The sequence below is a fragment of the Dromiciops gliroides genome, chromosome 3 (assembly GCF_019393635.1).
Source record: "Dromiciops gliroides isolate mDroGli1 chromosome 3, mDroGli1.pri, whole genome shotgun sequence".
Taxonomy (NCBI): Eukaryota; Metazoa; Chordata; class Mammalia; order Microbiotheria; family Microbiotheriidae; genus Dromiciops; species Dromiciops gliroides.
This window is the reverse complement of record NC_057863.1, coordinates 68,485,552-68,509,094: the sequence shown is the minus strand read 5'-3', so window position 1 is coordinate 68,509,094 and position 23,543 is coordinate 68,485,552. Positions and strand designations below refer to the sequence as shown.

At 42.7% G+C, this 23,543-nt stretch overlaps 1 protein-coding gene across 2 annotated transcripts; it reads left to right on the top strand.

The window, feature by feature from the left end:
• The first annotated feature begins 89 nt into the window (after window positions 1–89).
• Window positions 90–13,605, top strand: LOC122749249 (tubulin alpha-1D chain). 2 transcript variants are annotated; one of them, XM_043995524.1, is made up of 4 exons: window positions 90–495; window positions 10,929–11,151; window positions 11,587–11,735; window positions 12,622–13,605. In XM_043995524.1, the coding sequence occupies exons 2-4, from the start codon at window positions 11,031–11,033 to the stop codon at window positions 13,603–13,605; spliced, it is 1,254 nt and encodes a 417-aa protein (XP_043851459.1). In that variant the 5' UTR covers window positions 90–495; window positions 10,929–11,030. The 2 variants fall into 2 exon arrangements, with proteins under 2 accessions (XP_043851459.1, XP_043851458.1); XM_043995523.1 differs by lacking the exon at window positions 90–495 and adding an exon at window positions 6,561–6,650.
• The last annotated feature ends 9,938 nt before the right edge of the window (window positions 13,606–23,543 follow it).

The window sequence follows — 23,543 nt, the reverse complement described above, 5'->3', positions numbered from 1 at the left end:
ACATTGTGGGGCGGTCGCTGTCCCTGAGACCACACCCTGGTGGCGGCGGGCCGGTGGGGCCGGTCTCACCAGCTCCCTTTCCTCTGTCACACCCTGGGAGGCTCCAGTCCTAAGACTTTATTGCCTTGCAACACCGGCCTTAACCCTTCCTTCGTTTGCTGCACAATGTTCGGGAGTCCAGACGCTAACGCCTCACTCTCAGAATAGTCTGGGTCAAGGACTCAGCCAGATGCTATGGGGAGGAGAGCCGAGAAACTTCTGTTTAGGGAACTTCCTTTCCAAGCTGCACCTGTAGCTTTTACAGACTCTGCCAGATTAGGCTTTCCGACCCAGACTTGGGGTTGGGGTCCGTGGCACGTTTTCCAGAGGAAAGGTTCTCGGACCCTGCTTTCCTTTCCTTCCCACCCTTTCTCCCCAGGGCAAGGTTCCAGGCAGCCGCAGCGTCAACTGGCTCTTGAACAGTCTTCTGGCCACGCCACCTGGTAACTCCATCAGGTACTACAATCCCCAGAGATTCAAAAGAGGATAGAGGGGGTGGCGAGTCCAAGGTACTGGAGAGAGGAAGTTGCCGTTTCCGACTTCAAAAATATTGCCTAAACTTTGAGTAGTTGCGTCGGGTCCCCCCTCGCTAGAGGCAGACACCAACAATCTGAGGCGCGGCTCCTTGTACAGATAAGGGATGCTACAAGTTCTCAGCGTGACTTCACCATCATACCCCTCACCCAGTCCACTGCAAACCACCAATCACTGTCACTTTTAACATTGCCTGCTCCCAGTGCCCTAGGTGCTAGAGAGATCTGTCTCACCTTGAACTCAATTTTTACTTTTTGAGTCACATTTCCTAATTGGGCCTTTTTATTTGGATCATGGGAAAAGGCACTACACCTACCTCTGCCGACTGAGGGAAGAAAAATGTAGGTCAATCCACTGACAAATATTTTGTAATACCATTTAAATAATATATATTTGAAGGGACAGCATGACATAGCAGACGTGATTGGCAATGGTGTTACTAAGACCTGGCTTCAAATCCTGTCTCTGACATATATTGACTATGTCAATGGGCAAAGTTACTTAACCTCTTAGGGTCCCCCAGATATCTTCAAGACTATAAAGTTGCAGAGAAAGTGGGCAGCCTACACTGGTGGACTCCTTAGTGGGAGCTCCCTACCAGGATGAAATAAATTACAAGTCCAGCTTTTAAAGATATGTTCAGCACTGTGGGGGTGCAAAGAAAGGGAAAACCCAGTATCAGCTTTTAAAGGGTTTACAAATGTAGTGCAGTGCTTCTCAAAAAATTTTTTTTGTTCCCAATATTATTTTTTGCCATGAGGAATTGAGGTACAGTATATGATTATCGTACACATTTTGGGACACACTCAGCAAGAAATTCAGGGCACACCCTTTGGAATGATTGATCTAGCTGGAAGAGGAAGGTATATATATGGAAAGGTAACTAAGAACCATGCTAGTGTATAATCAGTAACTAATGAGTTATACAGACAACATATATTATAGAAGTTCAAAGGAGAGATGATAATATCCAGGGAAGACTTTAAAGGAGATGGAACTTGAATTATATGTGTGTGTATTATGAATGTATGTGTATATGTGTACAGATGTATGTATAAAACACACACACACACACATATATATATATATATATATATATATATAATATGTTTGTCCTTTGTTCTCAAAGAGGACCATGACAATGGGGTAATGTCATGACTTGTAGTGGATTGGATTGGATTTAAGTGAGAGAGGGCCTCGCAAGGTCACCAACCTTACTTTCTCCTTCAGAGCCATCTGGGTCTGGTGGCAAGATATATCAGGATGACTGGAGATGGTTCCAGATGTTTTAAGGCAATTGAGGTTGTGACTTGCCCAGGGTCACACAGCTAGTGTCTGAGACGAAGTTTGAACTCAGGTCCTCCCAACTTCAGGGCCAGTGCTTTATACACTGTGCCACCTAGCTGCCCCAGAACTTGAATTAGGCCTTCCTTAGAGCATGAGGATTCAGATAGGCAGAGAAGAGGAAGGGAAAGGTATATGGGAGAGAAAACATTTCTGCCCTTGGAGCCTTTGGTCTTAAAGGCTAGTTAAGCCCTGTTTATTAAACCTAACCTAATAATAGCTAGCATTTATATAATACTTTAAGGATTGCAAAGTGCTATACTGATATTTTTATCCTAACAATAACCTTGTGAGATAGGTGCTATTATATATAAAATCCTCATTTTGCAGATAAAGAAGTTGAGGCTGAAAGAAGTCAAGTGACTTATCCTGGGGCACTTGGTTAGTAAGTCCTGAGGCAGGATTTGAACTCAAGTCTTCCTGACTCTAAGTTCAAGACGTTGACCCACTGTGCCACCTATCTGCCTACTGGGATTTGAGATACTCTAGGATGGCCCTAATGTTTCATGTTATTTCAGATGCCTCCATATTGGAAATAACACCATAAAAAATTCATTTCTGGGGGATTCCTTTTCTCTTTTGAGGGAGTCCCACCAGGGACCTCTAGTCTTCAGTTTGGACTTCCAGACAAGCTCTCGAGATGTAACTGTGTCCCAGCAACCTGGTCTCTGAATTCTCATGGATTGGGTTGAATCTAGGGTTCAGTCCTCCAAATCATTCTGATTCATTATGTCCCCACTGGTGAGTCAAGCACTTATTTGTTTGTTTGTTTGTTTTTTTAGTGAGGCAATTGGGGTTAAGTGACTTGCCCAGGGTCACACAGCTAGTAAGTGTTAAGTGTCTGAGGCCGGATTTGAACTCAGGTACTCCTGACTCCAGGGCCGGTGTTCTATCCACTGTGCAACCTAGCTGCCCAAGTCAAGCATTTATTAACGCTTATCGTGTTCCAAGCTCTGTGCTAAATGTTGGGCATACAAAGAAAAGTAAAAACAGTCCCTGCCCTCAAAGGACTCACAGTCTAATGGCAGAGACAACCTGCAAAGAACTATCATACAAACAAGATCTATACAAACTGGAGAGAATCTCAGAAGGAAGGCACTAAGTAAGATTGAGGAGGAGCAGCAAAGGCTTTTTGCAGAAGAATAAGCTTTAGCTAGGGGCAGCTAGGTGGTGCAGTGGATAGAGTACTGGCCCTGGATTCAGGAGGACCTGAGTTCAAATCCGGTCTCAGACACTTAACACTTACTAGCTGTGTGACCCTGGGCAAGTCACTGAACCCCAATTGCCTCACAAAAAAAAAATAAGCTTTAGCTGAGACTTGAAAAGCTGGAGAAGCCAGGATATGGAGATGAGGAAGGAGAGTAGTTCAAGCATGGTGGGGATAGCCAGAGAAAAACCATCTGGAGCTGGTTGATAGAGTGTCTTGTTCAAGAAAGAACAAAGAGAGAGAGAGAAAAAAAAGAACAAAGAGGCCAGTATCACAGGAATGAAGACTATGGGGGGGGGCAGAGGAGGAGAAGTGGGAGGAAGGGGATAAAGAGTGAGAGTCCCGTTTGGGAAATCTCTAAATATAGTCTAAGTCTCTACAGATGTGGGTCAAAGGGTCCTTAGCTCCTATATAAACATTCAGAGTTCCAATGCATATATTGGTCATAAGATAGCCTTCCTGTCACAGAAAATGAAGAAAACACTTAGACTCATAAATAGTCGATAAACAGTAGACATCATTTCCCTTTCACCTTCAGTGGGTCCTACATTTCCCCAGGTTTCTCCAGTCCCCCAGAGGCATGGTACCACCCTGTGGCTTATTCTTTCAGAATTGGAGTAACACTCCAATTAGTCCTTCTTTCACCCTAGAGATGAGTATAGGCATTCCAAATTTATGATCCTATTATGAAGACTTCGACCCTCATAAAAGAGGAAGCAACTTGGGGCTTCTAGAAAGGCCACTCCCCACCCTAGCCCCAATCGGTTGTACTCTGAAAAACCTCTGATGTTTCTGTCCCAGTTTTTGTTTGTCCAGTGGCCTGTATGTTCCCTATTTATTTCCTCTGCTCGTGCCTCGGACCACTCTCTTATTCCCTATCCTTCCCCCTTGGGCCTCTATGCTTGTATATTGAAACCTCCATAGAGGTGTTCCAGGTTAGACATTTTCAGTTTCCTAGTTGATTTCTCCATGCCTATGACCTCTGGGCTTGGAAAACAATCACTTGATTCTTGGCAGGACCCCTTCCTTATGTATGAAAATATCTGAGGAGCTTTGGCTCTCAGTTACCAGCACCCCTGGAACTGCCTTGACTTCCAAGCTGAATAAGCTTCTTTGAAGCATGAACTTAGGAGTCCTCATCCATGGCAGAATCGTAGGCTCATAGATTGTGGAGCTTTTTGTTGTTTTTTTTTTTGGTGTGGCAATTGTGGTTAAGTGACTTGCCATGGGCCACACAGCTAGTAAGTGTCAAGTGTCTGAGGCAGGATTTGAACTCAGGTCCTCCTGACTCCAGGGCTGGTGCTCTAACCACTGTGCAACCTAGCTGCCCCTCATAGATTGTTAGTTGGAAGGGACTTTAGAGATTATCTAGCGCCCCTCATTACATTTTTATTTATTTAAAGTTTTGAGTTCCAAATGCTATCCCTCTGTCATTCCCTCCCTCCCTACCATTCCCCCTCCTTGAGGTAGCAAGCAACCAGATATAGGTTATACAACTGAGACCCAGAGGGATTCATTAGGTGACTCACTCAAGGTGACACAACCAGGAAGTGACAGTCAGGACTTAACTCAGGTCTTCTGACTCCAAACCCAGCACTTTTGCCACCATACTTCCTTTCATGGCCTGAAGCCCAGAGCACCTAAAGCTGCTGGTGACATCCTTGTTTATGTCCATTCCTGCTCTGTTTTCAGTTCTGTTTTAGAGATATTCATCTTGGCCCCAATGTGAGAAGAGCATTGGCAAAATACCCTCCTTTGGGGGTATCAGTCCTCTTCTCTTATTCTTCCCTGTGTCAATGCTCATCTCCTCCCTCCAAGGTATCAAAATCCTATAATGGGAGGGGCAGGTAGGTGGCAGTGGATAAAGCACCAGCCTTGCATTCAGGAAGACCTGAGTTCAAATTTGACCTCAGACACTTGACACTTAATAGCTGTGTGACCCTGGGCAAGTCACTTAACTGTCATTGCCACCCCCCCAAATCCTATAATGGGGAATGACCCATAATAATAACTCACATTTATATAATGCTGGAGGGTTTGCCAAACACTGTACATACGTGATTTAATTTGATCACTAATAGAATCCTGTGAGGTAGCAACTATTATTTTACCCATTTTATGGATAAGAAAACTGAGGCTCAGGGATGTTAAGTGACTTCCCCCAAATCACACTGGTAGTATATTTCTGAAGCAGGATGTGAAGGGTTCCTGTCTTCAAACCCAGTTCTTTATCTGTCATACCATGAGTTCCCTACAAGGGGGAAAGTGGACAAAGTGGTACAAAAGGAAGAGAGGTAATAGAGGGGTGCTAAAAGCCAACCTGGCATACTTCACCATTTTGCATAGGTAGAGTCTTTCAAAGCCTCTTTCTATGGAAGGAGGAGGCTGACTACAGCTTATATGGAAGGGTTGAGCTTCAGCAATGAGTTTCATATTCATAAAATTCAGAATTCGAAGTTACCTTAGAAATCATGAAATCCAACAATCTCATTTGATAGTTAAGTAAACAGAGATTGATCAATTGTGATAGACTTACCTCTTCTCAGCAATACAGTGATCCAAGACAATGCCAAAAGATTCATGAAGGAAAATGCTCTCCACATCCAGAAAAAGAACTATGGAGTCTGAATACAGATTGAAACATAGTATTTTTACTTTTGTTGTTGCTTCTTCTTTCTTGTGTTTTTTCCCCCTTTTTTCTGATTCTTCTTTCACAACATGACTGATGTGAGAGAAATATGTTTAACATGATGGTAATGTATAACCCATATCAGATTGCTCTCTGGCTTCAGGAGGGGAAAGGAGGGAGAAAAAATTGAAACTCAAAATCTTATAAAAATTAATGTTGAAAACTATCTTTACATGTAATTGGAAAAAAAATACTATTAAACAGAAAAAAAAGAAAACAAGAATTGAGAGAAAAACTTGCCCAGAGTAATCCAGTTAGTAAGTGGAAGAGTTGTCATTTGAACCCAGGCCTCCCGGTACCAAAGCCAAAGGTTTTTTTTTTCCATTATACTATGCACGGGCAACGAATGTTTCACAGAATTCTAGATTTCCTCCAATTATCCTCCACTTACTTTGTTCACTTCCCTTTGGCTTTATTTGTTCTGGGTCACTATGGGCAGGCATTACAACTAACTATTTGGGGTTAGAGTTTAAGGGATGGGTTCCCCTAGGAACTTTCCTCTAGTCTGTAAGGGCTGAGGGTGTGACGCCAGAAAACAGGCTGGGGCAATATACGCTCTGTGTACCTGCCCTGTTACCATACCCACAGTTACTGAGGCCCAGGGCAACTTCTCCACACCCCACCCCCCCCCACAACTTTCTGTTTGGGCTGTGGGCCAGGAAACCCAAGGCATTGTAACCAAGTCAACGCATCTGACCCCCCGGGGTTGTTTCTAACAACACACCCCACTGAGAGCCTAACCCAGACTATAAGGAGGGAACTCTAGGACTGTTCTCACTCATTCAGATCATTGTCACTCCTGAAGCCTCAGTTGGCATACGGCATCAGAGCAGGATGGTAAGTCTAAGGAAGGGTCTCAAGTGATGATAGGTACATGGGGTAAGCATCAAAGAGTGGGGCTGTTTGCTAGTATAGGGGAGATCTTCAGAGTACTGGCGTGTGTGTGTGTGTGTGTGTGTGTGTGTGTGTTGGGGTGTTGCTAGGGGAAGAAGCAACTGCAGAATATACAATATATGTCTCTGGAAAAGGATGAGTGTATGTCAGAGGCAGGGGAGACTTGCAGTAATGAGAAAAGGTGCTTTTTCTGAGGAGGGAGGAGCTTTAGGAATGAGGAGATAGGTTTGGAGAATGGGATACTGAAGTCTGAACCATGTTTGTACCCTTCCAGCTAAGACAAGAAAAAGTTTAGGGGTTCCCCAGAAAGGGTAATAGCAATTACAGGGAAAACAGAATGCACCCAGAAAGTTTGCAGTTTTCTTTAATGATTAAAGTCCCAGACCCTAAACTCTGTGGAGTTTGGCCTTCAAGAACCTGCTCTACCAGTCTCTGAAATGGACTCACTTCAGCCTCTGACCTGATCAACTGCTTGTGTATTAAGACAAATCCTCTTTGGAAGGGGCTTCCTTTATTTTCCCACAGATTCCAAGGGAGCCATCCATCTGTTTCCCTTTCTCTTTGACCCCTCTGCTTTTATCTGAATGCATTTCCTCCCCAGTGCCTCTTTCAGGCAGCTTCTCTTCAGAATACTGCTATCTCTCTCTCTTAGTCAAGAGAGGGGGGAAGAGGTAGGGAGGGAGAGAAGGAGAGAGGAAGAGGGAGAGAGGGAGATGGAGGGGGGGAGAGAGGGAAGAAGGGAAAAGGAGGGAGGAGAGGGAAGGAGGGAGGGACAGAGGGAAAGGGACAGAGGGAGAGGGGGAGAGGGAGAGGGAGAGGGAGAAAAGGAGAGAGGGAGGTGTGTTTTGGAGTGTGCTATGGTGTGTTGCTAGGAGGAGTTGCTGCAGAACAAACAGTATACATTTATATAAAAAGGCGAGAGTATGCTAGAGGCAGGACAGACTTGCAGTAAAGAGAAATGGAGATTTTTGTTTTTGTTTTTTTTTGGGGGGAGAAGCAGATTTAGGAATGGGGGGGACAGGTTTTAGGAATAGGAGCCTGGGTTCTGAACCATTTTTGCACTCTTTCAGGTAAGAATAGTCAGCATAAGAAAAAGTTGAGGGCTGCCCCAGAAAGGTGATGGCAATTACAGGGAAAACAGAAGGTGCCCAGAAATTGTTCCTAGTTTTCTTTGATGGTTAAATCTCCAAACCCCTAAACTCTAAGGAGTCTGATCCTCCAGGAACCTTTTCTAAAGCACCCTGAAATAGATTCAGGGAAGCCTCTTACCTTCCCAGCTGTTTGTGAATTAAGACAAATCCTCTTTTGAAACAGCTTTCTTAATTTCCTCCATAAATTCCCTCTGTTTTCACCTGCATCTTCTCAGTACCTCCTTCAGCTTCTCAGGTCATTGGTCCAATGCACAAATAAAACAACATCACACCTTTATTTGAAATTAGCTTTTGACAGCTATTGTGTCTGAGGCCGAATTTGAACTCAGGTCTTCCTGACTCCAGGGCCAGTGCTCTATCCACTGCGCCATCTAGCTGCCCTCTTAGCTTAATATTTAAGGCTCTCCACAATCTGATTCTGATCTTTCTTTTCAGCCTTACTGTATCTCCCCAAGGTTCAAATAATATCTATCAATGTCATGAATACCAGATAGCCATAACCCCATGGAATTTCTTTTATACCATTGGTGTTAGGGGATAGGACTAAACTCCCACCTTATAGGCCAATACCAACTAAGTGCTCATTGCATTCTTACCCTGGGACAGAGAAGCATTATAGTACAGTGGAAAGAGCTACTGGGTATGGGGTTAGAGAACCTGAGTTTGAATCCTACCATTTACTAACTTTAACTTTTGACAAGTCACAACCACCCTAGGTCTCAGTTTCCTTATCTGTCAAATGAGGGAGTTGGACTAGTGTAGTAGAGTAGAAAGAGCATTGATCTTAGAGTCAGAGGGCCTTTCCTTAAATCTTTTTTTTTTTTTTTTTGTGGGGCAATGGGGTTAAGTGACTTGCCCAGGGTCACACAGCTAGTAAGTGTCAAGTGTCTGAAGCCGGATTTGAACTCGGTTACTCCTGAATCCAGAGCTGGTGCTTTATCCACTGCGCCACCTAGCTGCCCCCTTTCCTTAAATCTTACCAGATCTGCCCCTCTCTACCCATGTGTGTACCTTGGCCAAGCCACTTAGTCTCTTTGGCCCTCATCTGCAAAATGAGAGGGTTAGACTAGATGGCCTCTAAGATCCCTCCCAACTCTAAATCTATGATCTTATGTTTCCTAAGGTCATTTTCATCTCTTAATCCTGATAAATCTGGGGGCAGAGGAGCAGGGTACAAAATTGGGAGATTACAAAAGAGTTTAGCTTCTCTGATCACCACATGATGCCCTGGGGTTTGAAGGGGTTACTTTTTCCTCTCTCTTATTGGGCCTCAAAAACTATTCCAGATCTGTTTCAGACCAGGGACTAAAAAGTCAGGACTTCCTTGACCACCAGTCTTAGGTCACATGGTAGGAGGAGCAGGGGACCTTTTCTGAAGACATTAGACTCTAGAAATATGCACAGCTGAGAGAGAAAAAAGCCCTCAGCATGGTCACTGAGCGCTATCTGGGTATTTGATCCCAGGCCCACATTCTGCTGAATTTTCTAGCTTCAAGGCTCTCTTCCCTACTTTTCCTCCACCTTATCTCTTGTCTCCTGCATCCTCACTTGGGCCCAGCTCCCATCCCTCAAAGGACTCTCATTTCCTCTCTGGCAGGAGTTAGCTGTATCTATCTTACCCAGGCCTTGCACAACTTTCTCCAAGATGCTTAGACACTGGAGCCAAGACTTCCCTAAGTCCATAACTCCACTGTAGAGTTTCAGCCTTCCTCCTCAAAGCTAGGTTGGAGCACTCTAGAATCTCATACCTTCTTCTTTTTTGGGGGTAGGGGGCAGGGCAATGAGGGTTCAGTGACTTGCCTAGAGTCACACAGCTAGTGTCAAGTGTTTGAGGCTGAATTTGAACTCAGGTCCTCCTGAATCCAGGACTGATGCTTTCTCCACTGCACCATCTAGCTGTCCCCAAATCTCATACCTTCTAGTCAACATCTGATCTCCTTCAGCTCTGATTTGACATTTCCAGCTGCATGTTCAACAGTTTCATCTGGATGCCCAATTGACACCTCAAATTCAACAAGTCATTATCTTCACTTCAAATGCCTCTTCCCCACATTCTTAGTTCTAATGGTGGCATTAACCATTCTCCCATTTACTGAAGCTTAAACCTTGAAGTTGTCTTTGACACTTCCCTCTTCCTCCCTTCCCCTCCCCTCCACATTCATTGCTAAGTCCTTTTCATTCTACCTTGGCAATAATGTCCCTGGCAACCATTCTCTCCTCTCTATTCACACTACTGCCATTGTATTTCAGACTCACATTATGTTTTACCTGGACTATTGTAATAGCTTCTTAATTTGTCTCCCTGCATCATCCCTCCCCACCCCTTCTTCCTCATCCAGAACTTCTCACAGCTGCCAGAATCCTATTGCACATGTCTGACCATGCTGTTTTCTTGCTCAAAGACATTTGGTGACTCCTCATGACTCTCAGAATTAAATATGAATTTTTTTAGAGGGTCACCTAAGACTCTCCACAATTTGGCTCCAACTTTTCCTTCTGACACTATTGCATACAGTTATTCCTCTTTACAATCTCTGTATCCTAGCCAAACTCTTACTAATTGTTTCCTTCTCATCCCATACTCTCACATCTCTATCATTTTACATAGGCTATTTCCAGTGCCTGGAACACACTCCCTTCCACAGTGGGAAGAGCACTAGATTAGGAATCCAAAAACCTAGCACCAGATCCTACCTCTGATAAACTCCTCAAGGGCAGAGACAGTGTTCTTTTTCTTCGTTAATTCCCAATACCTTACGTAGAACAACCACATATTAGATGCTTGTTGGTTGGATTGCTTGTTTTTCATGAATTGACCACCAGAAAATTCTTATGCCAGAAAAAGGATTGGGTTATTTAGACCTTTCTCCCCATTCCAAGAACTTCAGGTCTCCCTCTCAGTTCAATTTCCTTATCTGTAAAATTAATGGATTGTAATGGATGGCTCTCTACAGTCCTTTCTAACTCTAAAAATTCTATGGTGATCTATACTCAGGCAGGAAGGGAACCCTCTTCTGGGCAAGACCAGCTTCTCCTTCCCATGAATACTTTTTCTTCTCTTCTCTCCTAGCGTGAGTGTATCTCAATCCACGTGGGTCAGGCTGGTGTGCAGATTGGCAATGCCTGTTGGGAGCTGTATTGCCTGGAACATGGCATCCAGCCTGATGGACAGATGCCCAGTGACAAGACCATTGGAGGGGGTGATGACTCCTTCAACACCTTCTTCAGTGAAACAGGGGCTGGCAAGCATGTGCCTCGGGCTGTCTTTGTGGACTTGGAACCCACAGTGATTGGTGAGTTCAGTTCAGTCTATGTCCTTGCCTTTGGCCCGGGGTACTACATCCAGAATTTTTTTATATCACTGGAGCTGCAACTATCCCTTATTTTTAGCTTTCCTTATCACTGCAACTAATTGGAGCTAAAACTCTGAACATACAGATTGTCTTTTAGTCCCTAAGCTTCAAGGGTCCACCTTGGTTCAAGATGACCCTCTATTTCTCCCTCTCCCTGAAGTAAAGCACGTTGTCTTGCATGTATTATAATTATTAAACATATATTGAATTGCATTGAAGGGCTTTAGCTATAACTGCATCCTACATGAGGTTACAAAGGACCTTTAAGCAGGGTGGCTTCACCATCACCGCCCCCCGCCAAATGTCTCAGGCTACTCTATATCCCCTCAACCAGACCATAAGACATGGAAGGACCAAAGTTTATGCTCATTGCAGATGAGGTTCGGACTGGCACCTACCGCCAGCTCTTCCATCCAGAGCAGCTCATCACAGGCAAGGAAGATGCTGCCAACAATTATGCACGAGGCCATTACACTATCGGGAAAGAGCTTATTGACTTGGTACTGGATAGAATTCGAAAGCTGGTGAGTGTTGCCTGTTCAAAGAAGAAGAGGATCATGGGGGCAGCTGGGTTCTTTCCCTTTGCAGTGGAGAAGAAGCAGGATCAATCAGGGGAAATGGAAATTGTAGTTTAAGAGGAAAGTGCCATTTGGAGATCCCAGAAGTAGAATAAGGATTGAGTGGATGCCTGGCCTCTAACAGGATTGGAAAGTGGGAAGCTGTTTTTCTTGAAGTCTTTCTGATCATGCCTTTTCTGTATCCCACTACAGTGGTAGGTAAGAGCCCAAGGCATAGAGGCTGAAATCCAGAAACACCCTAGGGGAAATCCCACATAGTGATTACAGATAGAAAGCTAAAACACAAGGATCCCAATAATTGGTTATCATGGATGACAGAGATACTGACTACCTTCCCTGGCCATTTGCTGATTGCTCAGTGATTCGCCATGAGTAAAAAAAACACACCCTTTTTTCTTGTTGATCAATCAATATATAGCAGTTCCAGGAGCAGGGTGAAATAGAGGGAGCCTAGAGTTAGGGAGATGGGAAGGGATAGATTGGCTCTTAAATCATATCTAGAGTGTTCAAGGAAAATGGATCCCATGGAACGTCAGGAATTTTTCCAGAGTGAAAGAGGGACAAGATGAGAAGATAGTATTTTTCTCTTTGAGGGATAGCAAAAAGGAGCCCTTTGCTCACTTCAGATCATCCCTCATGGAAGGCTTTCAAAAGTCTTTTTAAAAACACTTAAGCTGTGTGACTCTGGGCAAGTCACTTAACCCCAATTGCCTCACCTCCCCCCCCAAAAAAACCACTTAAAAGATTTCAAAACATTTTCTTTCTTTTTCATGCTTGTGATATCACATCCCATTCTTTTCTTTCTCCTTCTCACCCCCATCCTCTTTTCCAGGCTGACCAGTGCACAGGACTCCAGGGTTTCCTCATTTTTCACAGCTTTGGGGGTGGCACTGGCTCTGGCTTCACCTCCCTGCTGATGGAACGGCTCTCAGTCGACTATGGCAAGAAGTCCAAGCTAGAGTTCTCCATCTATCCAGCCCCTCAAATTTCTACAGCTGTGGTAGAGCCCTACAACTCCATCCTGACTACCCACACCACCCTTGAGCACTCAGATTGTGCCTTCATGGTGGACAATGAGGCCATCTATGACATCTGCCGCCGAAATCTGGACATCGAACGTCCCACCTACACCAACCTCAACCGTCTCATCGGCCAAATCGTCTCCTCTATCACAGCTTCTCTCCGTTTTGATGGTGCCCTGAATGTGGACCTCACAGAGTTCCAGACCAACTTGGTGCCCTACCCTCGAATCCATTTCCCCCTGGCCACCTATGCTCCTGTCATCTCTGCCGAGAAGGCCTACCATGAACAACTCTCAGTAGCAGAGATCACCAATGCCTGCTTTGAGCCAGCCAACCAGATGGTGAAGTGCGACCCTCGTCATGGCAAATACATGGCCTGCTGCCTCCTGTACCGTGGCGATGTGGTGCCCAAAGATGTCAATGCTGCTATCGCCACCATCAAGACCAAGCGTACCATCCAATTTGTGGACTGGTGTCCTACTGGCTTCAAGGTTGGCATCAACTACCAGCCACCCACTGTGGTCCCTGGTGGAGATCTGGCCAAGGTACAGAGAGCAGTGTGTATGCTGAGCAACACAACAGCCATTGCAGAAGCCTGGGCTCGCCTGGACCACAAGTTTGACCTGATGTATGCCAAGAGGGCATTTGTACACTGGTATGTAGGTGAGGGCATGGAGGAGGGAGAGTTCTCTGAAGCTCGGGAGGACATGGCAGCCCTGGAGAAAGATTACGAGGAGGTGGGCATGGATAGTTTGGAAGGGGAAGGGGAGGAAGAAGAGGGAGATGAGTACTAAAGAAAGAACATGTATGTTTATTTCAAATAAAGTGCTTTATCCTCATTGTCCATGTGTGTCTTCATTTTGTCTATGTTTAAGACTTAGAAATTTGACTGGGCGTTGGGGTTTTGATCCTGGAGTGAAGTAGTACTTAGTACCTCTCTATCCCACTAACTCTCCGTTCAGATTCTGAATTTGCTTCTCCCAGACAGAAGGAATTAAGGGGATAAATCAGTCTTTTTAGGGTGGAAGTTCATTGAAAAAGAGACCTTGACCCAGGGTACAAGATTTTATCATCACAAAGCATGGTAAAGGATCAACAATCACTGCTATCTGGAACCCAACTATTTCTGCATTTTTCCTTGTAGGGAATTCCTAGTAAGGAATGCATGGGGCTGAGGGGTAGGTGAGGGGATTTCAAGACCCAGAAAGGTTGCACTCCTACAGCAGCTCAGAACTCCTGAGCTCAATTGATCAACCATCTCTACTTTAATTTCCCTGGTGGCTGGGATTACAGGCCTGCAATAGCACACCCAGTTCAATTAGTCTATTGCAATAGTCTTCTAATTAGTCACCCTGTCTCAAGTCTCTTCCACTTTGCCCTCTCCCCCCCCAACTCCCCAACTCCAATGGCTCCCTCTTACCTCTAGGAATAAATACAAAAGTTCTTTGTTGGCATTTAAAGTTCTTCACAACCTGCCACGCCCTGCCTTTCTAATCATACACTCTACATACTCTACAATCCAGTCATCCCTGACCTATTTCCTCTCACAACACAATACTCCATCTTCTATTTCCATGCCTTTGCAAATATTCCCCAAGCCTAAAATGTCCTCCTTCCTTACCTCTGCCTCTTAGGATCCCTGGCTTTTTTCAAGACTCAGCTCAGGAATCACTTTTAAGAGACCTTTCCCAATCCCCTAGCTGTTAACCTCAAAGGTTACCTTGTATCTATTTTGTATGCATTCCCCCCCCCCAGCCCCCATTCTCTCCCCATGTGCTTTCTCCCATTACAATGGAAGCTCCTTGAGTTCAAGGACTGGTTGATGTTTTTCACTTTCTTTGTATCCCTGGAGTTTAGCACAATGCTTGGCATATAGTAAATACTTAATAAAGGCCTTTTTATTGCTTGTTTAATTTGATTGTTTAGGGACAAGCATTTTCATGACAGCATTCACTTTCCATCATTTTGTTTTTGTTTTTTAACTATACCATTGTGGTTATATACAGTTTTTCTGGTTCTGCTTGCTTTACTTTGTATCAGATTATTTGTCTTCCAATGCTTATCTGTAGTCATCATTGTTTCTTTCAGCAAGTAGTACTCCATTACATTCATGTACCACAATTTACTTTGTTTCCAATCCTTTGATACAACAACAAAAAGAATTGCCTTTTTTTTTTTTGCGGAGCAATGAGGGTTAAGTGACTTGCCCAGGGTCACACAGCTAGTGTCAAGTGTCTGAGGTTGGATTTGAACTCAGGTACTCCTGAATCCAAGGTCCGTGCTTTATCCACTGCGCCACCTAGCTGCCCCCTAAATTTTTGGTTTTATGGAGTTTTTCTTTTTGTCATTGACCTCATTAGGGTATATACTTAGCAGTGAGATCTTTAGGTCAAAAAATATGAACATTTTAATGACTTTCACAATTCAGATTACTCATCAATTCACATTAACAGTGCATTATTGTCCCTATCTTTTCACAACCCCTTCATCAATGAGTATTCCATCTTTCATCCTTTTTGCCAATTTGCTGGGTGTCAGCTGAAATGAATCAACAAATATTTATTAAGTCCTTACTACTAGACAGGCACTGTGATAAACCCTGGGAGACTTTTTAAAAAATTGGAACTTTGATTTCATCAGTGTATGGAGCTCTGAGTAAGGAGTTCCCTTTACAAATATAACTCAGTCCCTATTTGGCAATTTATTAGTCTTAGAGAGTTGCCTGGGACAGAGAGGTTAAGAGGCTTACCTAGAGGGGGCAGCTAGATGGCGCAGTAGATAGAGCACTGGCCCTGTATTCAGGAGGACCTCAGTTCAAATCGGGTCTCCGACACTTAACAATTACTAGCTGTGTAACCCTAGGCAAATCACTTAACCCCAATTGCCTCACCAAAAAAGAGAGAGAGAGAGAGAGAGAGAGAGAGAGTTACCCAGGGTTATACAGCTAGTATGTATCAAAAGTGGGACTTGAACTCAGGTCTTCCTAACTGGAAGCAACTCTATCACACACACACAATCACCTCACATAAAAGTTGGGAATACAGAGACAAAAGTAAAATGTAGTTCCTCCCCTCAAAGAGTTTACATTCTAATGGGGAAGACAACATATACCTATTCAGGTGTGTGTATACATACATACATATATACATATATATCACATTTATACACATACTCTGTATGTGTATGTGTAGTATATATATATATGTGTATATATATATTCTTTATATCTATATCTATGTATTTATATCTATCTATCTACCTATACCAATGTATTTATACATATCTTTTATATACAAACACAAATACCTGCATAGGTATGTTAGGTAGGTAGATAGATAGATTATGGTGTGTGTGTGTGTGTGTGTGTGTGTGTGTATGCGTACATTGGGCAGCTAGGTAGCACAGTGGATAGAGCACCAGCCCTAGATTCAGAAAGACCTGGGTTCAAATGTGACCTCAGACACTAGCTGTTTGACCCTGGGAAAAACACTTAACCCAGTTTGTCTCAGTTTCCTCATCTGTAAAATGAGCTGGAGAAGAAAATAGCAAAACTACTCCAGTATCTTTGCCAAGAAAACCCCAAATGGGGTCATGAAGAGTCAGACAACTGAAATGACTGAACAACAAAAATGTGTGTGTATATATTATATACAAAATAGATACAAGATAACCTTAGAGGGGGAGGTAGTAGTAGTTGGGGGGATTGGGAAAGGCCTCTTGAAGATGGTGATGCCTGAGTTGAGTCTTGAAAGAAGCCAAGGATCCTAAGATACAACATGGAGCATTGTGTGAGGAAGTAGGTCAGGAATGACTGGAGTATAGAGTGCATGGAGAGAAGTAAGAAGGAAGAAAATAAGCATTTATTAAATACCTACTATGTGTCAGGCACTATATTAAGTGCTTAACAAATAACTCATTTCATCCTTATAACAACCCTGGGAGGTAGGTGTTATTATTATCCCCATTTCATGGTTGAGGAAACTGAGGCAGATAAAGTAATTTGCCCAGGGTCACTCAGCTAGTATAAATATCTGACATCACATTTGAACCCAGATCTTCCTAACTCCAGATCTAGAGTTCTATCTACTGTACCACTGAGCTGTCAGGAAATTGGAAAAGGACCAGTTTTTAAGGGCTTTAAATGCTAAACAGAGATTTATAGTTCTCCCTAGAGGTAATAGGGAGTCACTGGAGTTGTCTGAGTAGGAAGCTGTGTGTTTGGGGGAGGGATGACATTATTTACCTATGCTTTTTTAAATGATTTTTTTCTTTTTTTGGTGAGGCAATTGGGGTTAAGTGACTTGCCCAAGGTCACACAGCTAGTGTCAAGTGTCTGAGGCCAGATTTGAACTCAGGTCCTCCTGAATCTAGGGCTGGTGCTTTATCCACTGCGCCACCTAGCTGCCCCTGCCTATGCTTTGATTGAAGTGGGAAGAGATTTGAGACCTCTGTCTCAAATAAGAAGACAATTGCAATAGCCCAAGTGAGAGGTGAGTAGAGAGATGTATTCAAAAGATATCATGGTGGGGGGCAGCTAGGTGGCGCAGTGGATAAAGAACTGGCCCTGGATTCAGGAGGACTTGAGTTCAAATCCAAACTCAGACACTTGACACTTACTAGCTGTGTGACACTGGGCAAGTCACTTAACCCTCATTGCCCTGCCAAACAACAACAACGACAACAACACACACACACACACACACACGCACAAAAGATATCGTGGCAAGAGAAACAAAATGATCTGCAATAGACTGGCTACATAGAGATGAGTGAGAGAGGAGTGAAGGATGGCACTGAGTCTGTCATTGGAAAAATGATAGCGTCCTATGCAGCAGTAGGGAAGTCTAGAAGAGGGGTGGGTTTGGGGGAAAAGAGTTCTATTTTGGACGTGTTGAGTTTGAGATGCTTTATGGGACAGCTGGTTCAAAATATCCAAGAGGCAGTTCATGATGCAGGCATGGGGCTCAAGAGAGAATTTTAGGGATGGATGTATAGCTCTGAGAGTCATCCACATAGAGATGAGAATTGAATCTGTGGGCGCTAATGGCACTATTGAGTGAAAGAATCTTTCTATAATCCCTCTATCAATATTTCCATCACTTATGATTTTTGCCAATTTTCTGGGAGTGAGGTGAAATAAATATAAAATAAGTAAATACGTAGAATTAACAAGCGTGAAAAAGGATGAATTTATACAACACAAAGTTCTCACTCTAGCACTCAAATGATCTCTGTCATTTCAGGGTTCTGATTCTAGATGATTGGTACCAGTACTTTAGACAGGACCACCCCTAGTGTAAAGGATAATTCATCACGTTACCACAACTTGATGAAAAGATCCCTAATGAAAATCCAACTTCGTTAGTTGTAATTCTTGCTCACCAAGAAACCTTCTGGTTCTTTGTAATTTGGTCTCCTGAGTGGACTTAACTAACCACCAGGAGGGAAAGCCCATGAAGACAGCACTGGTTTTCTCACCAGCTAGATCTCCCATGTAAATTAATAAATTGGCATTACGGTTTATTACGTCAGTCTCTTGTGTGTCTGCTGTATGGGAACCAGCTCCTCAGAGCCCCAGGGTAGGCTGCAAAAACTGAGCTTCTTAGCCTTGTAAGGGCTGAGCACCTGGCCAGAAGTTTTCACACCAGTGTTGCCAATGTAAGAAGGTGCAGCCTTGGCTCTCAGACAGTCTCTCTCCTTACCCATCTCCCCTTTAGCTTCATTTGCTCTTCCTGATCTCATGGTGGGGTGAGTGCTGCTGCCCCTGGAGCTGGCCTTTCAGGTCCCACTGCTTCCTCTACTTCCCCTGGCTTGTGTGTCCACAAATCCCATTTCTCTTTAGTTCAGCTAAGACAAAGTGGGTTTTTTCCAAAAAGAACTTTTAATAGGAAATGAAAGGAAAATGAAGAAAAGTATAAAAGCATAAAAAAGGAATGAGTTTCTGGTAGGCGTATACCCCTAAAGAGTTTTAAGACAAAAAGGTCCTCCATATACCATTCACTGCCATAGTTTGTGGTAACAGAAAACCTGTTGCTGTTGTTGTTTGTCCTTTATTCTCGAAGAGGACCATGACAGATGTCATGACTTGCAATGAATTGGATTTAATTGAAGAAGGTCTATGCAAAGTCACCAGCCCTATTTTCTTCTCCAGAGCCATCTGGGTCCAGTGGCAAGATATGTTATCAGGATGACTGGAGATGGCCCTGGATGTTTAAGGCAAGTGGGGTTAAGTGATTCACCCAGGGTCACATAGCTAGTAAGTTTCTGTGGTGAGATTTTGATTCAGATCCTCCCAGCTTCAGGGCCAGTGCTCTATCCACCTAGCAGAAACATAACAGAAAACTAGAAACAAAGTAGCTGCCCAGCGGTTGGGAAATAGTTAAATAAATTGTGCTGAATGAATGAAATAGAATGTGACATCTGGAATGATAAATATGAAGAATTCAGAAAAGCATGGTTTTGTGGCAAGTGAATAGAGAACATGTCCTAGAGGCAGAAAGACCTGGATTCAAATCCTACCTCAAGAACTGTGTGATCTTTGGCAAATAACTCTATCTTTCTGTGCCTGTTTCCTTGCCTTAGCCTACAAATAGGCTTCTTATCTATAAAATGAGGCAGTTGGACTCCAGGGTCTCTCAGGTTCCTTCCAGCTCTAAATGATTCTATGAACTGATGCAGAGTGATGTGAAAAATGCTAGGAAAAATAACACAAAAAATGGTTACGATGTAAATGGAAAAAACAACAATATAGAAATATTCCAAACTGAACTCTGTATAAATTAGAAAGACCAAGCTTGTCCCTAGAGGAGAGTTGACAAAGCACACCTCTCCTGTTTCTTTGTCAAGGTGAGAGATTATGGGTGTGGACTATTGCATAGACTGTCAGATTAGTTTAATTTTGCTGAGTTCCTTTCTCACCCCCACCCCCTCTTTTTATTTATTTATTCTTTGTTATGAAGGATTGCTCACCGGTGGGTGTGGGGGTATAGTCATGGTGATGGTAATGGTGGAAGGTGTAGTCAGAAAGGTAAAGGATACAAAAATAAAAGATATTAATAAAAATGAAAACATTTAAATTAAAAATTCTCCCTAAACCTACCTGACAAAACAGAAAAGTAAAAAGCCCACTGAATTTAAAAAAAAGGGATGAGTCTTTAGAACACATATTTCTTGCTTAAATACTCAGAATGATCTAGTGGCTCATTGATTTGGATGATTTCTCCATCAATTTAGGTTATGACTCATCTGTTGTCATCAAGGACTTTTGTCCTTGTCCTTCCATAAATTCACCACATGAGGTCCACTCACTACACTGGAGACCTCATCCTTACTTTAGCTTACTCTAAAAGTCATTATTTATTTATTAAAAAAAAATTTTTTTTTTTTGGTGAGGCAATTGGGGTTAAGTGACTTGCCCAAGGTCACACAGCTAGTGTCAAGTGTCTGAGGCCGGATTTGAACTCAGGTTATCCACTGCAACACCTAGCCGCCCCTACTCTAAAAGTCATAAATTGGCATTGCTCAGGAATACTCTGGTCCCATTCTTCTATTCACCTTGAGGTTGGGGGCTGTCAAGTCACTTTAAATTCCAATGAACATTGTTGTTGGCCCTAACAGTATTCTTAGTTCCTCAGACACAGCTTCCTTTCTGTGCTGCCTTCCTGTCACATTTCTGCTCTGTTTTGGCCCTCAGAAAATCATTCCGTTGTCTTTGGGCAAAACATCTATTTCTTCCTTGGATCCCATAATACTTCTGCTGGGCTGTCTCATAGTATAACCTCAGAGTCAATGCCTCTACTTTCTTGGAAGTTTCTATGGTGCCAGGTCCTGGAGATCTTATTCTTGACATTGGCTTGTTTTCCCCTGCTTCATTCCTTTTCTCTGAAGCATACTCCCTAGCAGGCTGTCAAAGTTGCTTCAACCTGAAATGGAGTTAACTAAATTTGAACATTTAAATTTGAGTAAATTTAAGCAATCACAAGACTGTTTTAATTTTCTGGGAAAGCAAAAAGTGTCACAGTGTTCATCAGAGAAAAATTTCCTCTGCCTGCTCTGTATCTCATTTGAACAGATGTTTCTTTTTTTTCCTTTTTTTAAAGCAATAGGGGCAGCTAGGTGGCGCAGTGGATAAAGCACCGGCCCTGGATTCAGGAGTACCTGAGTTCGAATCCGGCCTCAGACACTTGACACTTACTAGCTGTGTGATTGGGCAAGTCACTTAACCCCCATTGCCCTGCAAAAAAAAAAAAAAGTAATAAACATTTTTATTTATAATTTTCAGTTCCAATTTTTATCCCTCCTTTCCTCCCTTTCCTTGTGGTGGTAAGAAATCTGATATGGGTTATACATGTATGATTACATAAAACTTTAACATATTAGTCATTTTGTATAAGAAAACTTGAATAAAAGGAAAAAAAAGAAAGTGAAAAAATAGCATGTTTCAGTTTTGTTTATCCATACCTGTTCTTTCTTTTGAGCTAGATAGCATATTTCTTTCTTTTTTTTTTTTTTTTTTTTTTTGCGGGGCAATGGGTATTAAGTGACTTGCCCAGGGTCACACAGCTAGTAAGTGTCAAGTGTCTGAGGCCGGATTTGAACTCAGGTACTCCTGAATCCAGGGCTGGTGCTTTATCCACTGCGCCACCTAGCCACCCCCAGATAGGATATTTCAACAATAGTCCTTGGAGATTGTCTTGGGTCATTGTATTGCTGAGAAAAGTTTTTTTTTCTGATAAAAGCATTTTATTTTTTTCCAGTTACATGTAAAGATAGTTCTCTACATTTGTTTATACAAGCTTTCCAATTTCAGATTTTTTTCCCTCCCTCTCCTCCCTCCCCCCTCCCCTAGACAGCAGGTAATCTGATATAGGTGTTATATATATATACATTAAACATATTACAGATGTTTCTTAATCTGTACTATATATCACCTATATCCTGATTTGATTCTCAATACTATATATCACTTATACTTTTGGTACATTTTAAAAAATTCATTTTATTTTTTCAAGCATATCAAGCATTAATTCCCCTCCCTCCTCTTACCCCATCCTTCCTAACTAGGGGAATGAGGGAGGAAAAGAAAACAGGATCCTTGTAAGAAATATGCAGAGTCAACAAAACAAATTCTCATATGTCTAAAACATATGTCTCATTCTTCACATCTCTTTCAGGAGGTTCATTTATGTATGAGTAGAAATTTCTTAATAATGAGAAATGTGTATATATTCTTGTACTTTACTAGTATATTGAATCTGTATAGAGGGAGTATTTCTTTTTATTTTGTTGCTTTTCTATATAAAATGTTATCTTATAAAATCTGTGTTTATACTGAGATATCTCTCTTTTTGGATCTCCCTTGCATTGCAAATAAAAAAAAAATCTGTTTACCAATGACTGCATATCAGATTTTTTCTTTTCAGCTATCACAATATGCTCTTTGACTGAAGCTTGGCTTCCTCAACAATTATTCCAAGTTAACATCTGGGCCTGGTTTCCCAAGAGTCCTTGTGACCTTGATTGTGGAGATAACTTTCCTTGGAGCCTGCCTTCATTGTACCAGTTTCCTTCTCCATCAGAATCTCTGTCTTCTTATTTTAAAGCTAGTGCTCCCTTTTGTGGGAATGCTTAGGTTCCTGTCTGAAAGATACCTCCTGTTCTCACTCCCTTACAGAGCAGATGACAGACATCTCCAGTTCAGTGATCATATTCAACTAGTCTCAGGTTACGGGTCCCACCCACTTGTCCTGGGTTCTCTTTAGTGACTCATTGCTTCCTCACAAACATCAAAATTGTTTTCTATATAAAATAGCCACAACAGACCATTTCTACTAATACTCTTCAAGGAGCTTCCCTTGCTTTTTCTCACCTCATAGAAAGTCTGTGCCAGGCCTTGTACCTCTCCTAATAGCCAAGGGTCAGAGAACCAAATGGTAGAAAGAAGAAAAGGGAGGAAGGAAGGAAGGAAGGAAGGAAGGAAGGAAGGAAGGAAGGAAGGAAGGAAGGAAGGAAGGAAGGAAGGAAGGAAGGAAGGAAGGAACTGGAGCAACTTGTCCTTTATTCTTTGACCATCTCCATTACCTCCCAGCAATCCTGAGCCACCTGCCCAACCCTAACCTATCCATCACTTTGAGACCTTTACCCATCCTCCTAGTTATTGGCACTCTTTCTTTTGAAACTGAATATACTTTGTATTTACTGTACTTAATTGTAAGCTCCCTAGGGACAGAGACTAGGTTTTTATTTTTGCTTTTTTATCCCCTGGGCATATTACAGTGCCTTGACCATTTAATAAATATTTGGGCATTTAATAAATATTTGTTTAATTGAATTGAATTTGAGTTTAAAGGGCAGCTAGGTGGTGCAGTGGTTAAAGCACTGGTTCTGAATTCAGGAGGACCTGAGTTCAAATCCTGCCTTAGACACTTGACACTTACTAGCTGTGTGACCCTGGGCAAGTCACTTAACCCTCGCTACCCCACAAAAAAAAAAAGAAAAGAAAAGAAAAAAAGAAAAAAGAATTTGAGTTTAAGTTTTATCATAATCTGAAAGATAAGGGAAGCAGAAGGAATGAAGAGAGTGAAAAGGAAGGTGGGGAATGATGCAGAACACTTAGCTCACTTCCAGAAGGAGTAACGGGAATCAAATCACCAGAAGAGAAACCAGGGCCTTCATTTCTCTCTTTCTCCTAAGTCCTTTCTCTGTTCCTTTGTTCTTTCCCCTTCCCTCTTAG